Source organism: Tupaia chinensis, unplaced genomic scaffold (assembly GCF_000334495.1).
Source record: "Tupaia chinensis unplaced genomic scaffold, TupChi_1.0 Scaffold000063_1, whole genome shotgun sequence".
Classification (NCBI taxonomy): domain Eukaryota; kingdom Metazoa; phylum Chordata; class Mammalia; order Scandentia; family Tupaiidae; genus Tupaia; species Tupaia belangeri.
The window spans coordinates 323,180-327,384 of NW_006159521.1; the positions used below are offsets into that span (position 1 = coordinate 323,180).

Here is a 4,205-nt window from a genome sequence, read left to right on the forward strand (position 1 = left end):
CACCCTCCTTTCAAAGTCAGATTGTTAAACTAGCTCTGTCACTGGTGCAGGTAGCCAGTGACTCCAGGGCTGAAAAACATTTCAGTTTTAAACAATGTATATCCTCTGGGTAAGAGCTTGCAAAGGACACAATTAGGAATCCCAGGAAAGAGTTCTAAGGAGTTCCCTAGCAATGTGGCATCACCTTAGAGTCCGGTGTAATAGCTACCTGGCTCTTGCCTTTATGTGGCTAAACTCCAAATAAAATCAGAGACCTCTCAAAATGCTCCATGGGGAGCGTGTCATTCTAGAGCCTTGCCGCCCTGCTGAGACACCCACAGTGAGTGCAGAGATGTGAAGAACTGGGGCTGGCAGATGTCCACTGGGGACACGTACCGCCTGGATGTCACCTGGGGTCCATACCCTTCCCAGAATGACCTACGGGCCAACAGTGCTCTTCCTGTCAGCTTGTAGCCAGAGCTGGGACAGAGCCCCCCCTTCAGGGTCGCTGTGACTTGTCCAGAGGGGCTCTGTCTCGCTTCAGTTGTGGTGTCACCAGACTGACCCTGCGGTAACTGCAATGTGGGTCCTGACCTCTGAGCTCGGGTCTTCACAAACACCCTGTGGGCTGGCTTGGTATTGCTTTTCTTGCCATTCCTCCCATGCAATTAGAGGAAATCTGTTCCTCGAGTTTTTGGTTTCTTCTGAGCCTCTGAAATTGAACCCTCTACTCCCTGGCCTCAGGCTTCCCCCAGAGAGCTGAGCTTGGTGTCAGCCAGGGAACGCAGAGATTAGAGAAGGCCTCCCTAAAATGAGCGGGCCTCTGGGGGCCAGTCGAAGGGGGACTGAGCCAGCCTCTTTCTGCTTCTTGCAGCCCTGACTGTGAAGTTTCTGACCAGGAGGTTTATCAGCGAATATGACCCGAACTTGGGTAAGAAACCACTCCTCCCGGTGCCTTCCCTGTGGGTGGGCCATGGTGGGCACACCTGGGGGGGGAAGGAGCCACCAGGTTGTTTTGGCCCATGGGGAACAATGTTTTACGTGCCAGAAACACCCTTGCACAGCCCACCCTAGACAACTTAGGGCTGACCTACTGAGAGAATGGAGAGGCTAATGTGCCCAAGGCCAACAAGGCATGCTGGGACTTTTTTAAAAACAAAAATAGAGCCATTAGATGGTGTGGAGGTTAAGGTGCTGGATCCCACATGGCAGACTGCATGGTTCAAGTTCCAGCCCTGACGGCTTGGAAATCATGCCGGGTGTGTGTATGTGTGTGTGCCCAAAATCCCAAGAGAAGACTGGAGGAGAAGAGATTGTGGTGTGGCCATTCTCCAGGGGAGGAGGGCAGTGATTTCTCGCTTTGCCTCTCTCTCACTCTGTGTCTCTCTAGCATGCACACAGACCCTCTAGCAAAACTGAATAATAACATCATCATAATAATAATCAAATGCATTAAACACAACAGGATGTTCACAACCAAAGAAGAGGTTTCTTCCAGATGCGCACTCAGCGTTCTTTCCTGGAAAAGCTGGACAAGACGTTTTACGTAGTGTCTAGTGGTGCCGACGCATGTGCGAGTGTGCCCCAAATCCCAGGAGAGTGGAGGAGAAGGGATGGTAGCTTGGCCATCCCCCTGGGGGCGACTTCTAACTTTCCCTCTCACTTACTATCTGTCTCTCTGCTAAGCTCACATACCCCATGGCAAAAACCTTAAAAAAAAAAAGGAAGGAGGAAAGTAAGCAAGCAAGCAAGAAAAAGGGATGCTTTGTATCTCACAGGACTGGGTTTGAATCCTCACTCTGCCACGTAGTGGCTGTGCAGACTGAGCCTGCCACCCGACCTCTCCCAGCTAATGCTTTCTCACCTGGAAAATGCTCATGAAAAGCCCGTCTCGGGAACCAGCAGTTAGCGTAATGGCTATGTCGCTGGACTCCCACATAGTCGACCGCGGTTCGTGTCCCGGACCCGGTGCCTTAAAACTCACGCCGGGCGTGCGTGCCCAAGATCCCGAGAGGAGAATGGAGGAGAAGGGATTGCGGCGTGACCATCCCCCCTAGGGGGAGATTTCTCGCTTTCTGTCTCTATGTCTCTCTCTGTCTGTCTGGCAAGCGCACGCGCCCTCCAGTGAAAATCTCTCCAAAAAAAAAAAAAAGCCCGTCTCCGGGAATTACCGTTAGGGTTCAGGAATGACTGATGTACGAGACCTCACCTAGGGCTTGGCCCACAGTGAGCACGCGGCCCATATTCGCCTTCCTTAGCCTCTCCAACGGCTCCCCATGCACGGGGCTGAGATGGCCTGAGGTTAATCAGATCAGTGTTTCTGAAAATTATTTTTAGCAGCAGGACTTGTTTCTAAAATAACCTCTTACAAGGAACCCGAAAACCTAAAACAAATAAAAGTAGAATTTTATTTGAGTAACTGTCGCTAAAAGCTCACATTTATAGAATTTGTTTATCATAAACTGTCCAGTGAGAACAATGCAGTGTCTGGATATCTTAGCTTTTTTTTTTCCCCCTTGCGAAAGGGTTTGTGCACTCACCAGAGAGAGGCAGAGAGGGAGAGGAGAAAGTACTCTCCATGGGGCGTGGCCACACCGCAATCCCCAACTCTCCCTCCTTTGGGGAGTGTGGGCGAGCATGCATACCTGTCTTGTGTGTTTCTCAAAGCCCCCAACATGGGACCCAGCTGTGTGGTCCACCATGGGGAAATCCAGCCTCCTTAACCACCAGGGCTCAGGACGGGCTCAGGGATCTTAAGCTTTTGAAAATGGAGGGACCAGCAGATAGTATAACGGTTATATCACTGGGCTCACAGGTACTTGACCACAGTTCGAGTCCTGAGTCCAGTGGCTTAAAACACATGCAGGGCACGTACGTGTGCGTACATGCCCAAAATCCCAAGAGGAGAATAGAGGAGAAGGAATTGTAGCGTGGCCATCCCCCCAGGGAGTGATTTCTCACTTTCTCTCTTTCTGTCTCTGTCTCTCCAGTGAGCACATGTGCCCTATAGCAAAAACCTCTCTCTCACACAAAAAAATAGCAACAACGACTACAAAACAATGGACGTTGCAGTCTTGGATTATTTCCTGCAGTCATAAAAGTTGAATAAAGCACTTGGGGGACTCCTGAGGGCCCTCCAAGGAAACCCAGGGCTCTGTGGCCTAGGCTGCAGCCCCACAGCGCAGCACTCCCTGCAGCAGCCCCACCACAGTCCCTAGCTTGCCAGCACCCAGCAGCCCCAGTCCAGCTGGAGCAGAGTACTGAGTCTCAGCGTCTGAGCAGCAAGAGGCCTCAGGGCTACTGAGTCCTTTGGTTTAAAAAATGTTTCCCTTAAGTAGCAGAGTCCTTTCTTCCAAGGAGATTCTAAACAGAATGCCAAGGTATCAGAGAGAGTGGAGGGGGGGTCCCAGTGAAGGTGGGGGCGCAGGGCAGGTGGTATGCTGATAGTCCCTAAGGGGTTTGTTCCTCACATCTTCGTTTGGCCACCTGAACCTTGCCACCATCCCTCAATGCTATAGTAGAAGAAATAGGCCCAAGGAGCTGAGGACTCCGGGCCAAGGTCACGCAGCAAGTCTGAGGCGGAGCCCCTCCACTTCACAGAGACCAGCAGCTGAGAGTAGTAGCCCGGATGCCGTGGTGTGCTGGCCGCGGAGGCCCACGCATGGATCAGAGATGGGGAGGAGGAAGTGAGGACAGGGGAGGCAGGAGGAGATGGGAGGGAATAGCACACAAGCAGGCAGGGCTGCCTGGGAAGGCACTGGAGGCTTCCCAAAGACGGTGCCTCACAAGACACACCCTGCTTGCTCAGATACTGTGTGGGTCATGCTGATAGAAATTATTCCCTGTTTATCTGAAATGCAAATTTAACTGGGTATCCTGTATTTTTTTCTGGCAATCCAGTATCTTCTCATCGTGCTGGGTCCCACCGGGTCATGAGTAATTTTGGTATGAATGTGTGGTCAGATGGGGGCATGAACTCCCACATGGTCAACTGCAGTTTGGGCCTGGCAGTGGTTAGTCCCCTCGGCCTTTGGTCTCTCACAACACCCAGACAGCCGCCCCTCACCTTGAGCTAGAGACAGCAGGCACTCTCCCCTTCTACATCCCGGGAAGCCAATACCCTCCTCCGGAGGTCGTGTCCCACGCGGGAGGGACTTGGACATCCCAGCCACTGTCCCATTGCAGACCCCAGCAACAGCAGAAACTGTGGGACCAGAACCTTCCCT

The 4,205-nt window shown here is 52.2% G+C and overlaps 1 protein-coding gene across 1 annotated transcript in view; it reads left to right on the forward strand.

Moving 5' to 3' along the window:
• RASL12 (RAS like family 12) overlaps positions 1-4,205 on the forward strand; it is a 36,539-nt gene that overhangs the window by 1,670 nt on the left and 30,664 nt on the right. The window contains exon 2 of the mRNA XM_006141722.3: positions 854-910. Within this exon, the coding sequence (XP_006141784.1) occupies positions 854-910 (57 nt within the window). The remainder of the gene's footprint in view (positions 1-853; positions 911-4,205) is intronic.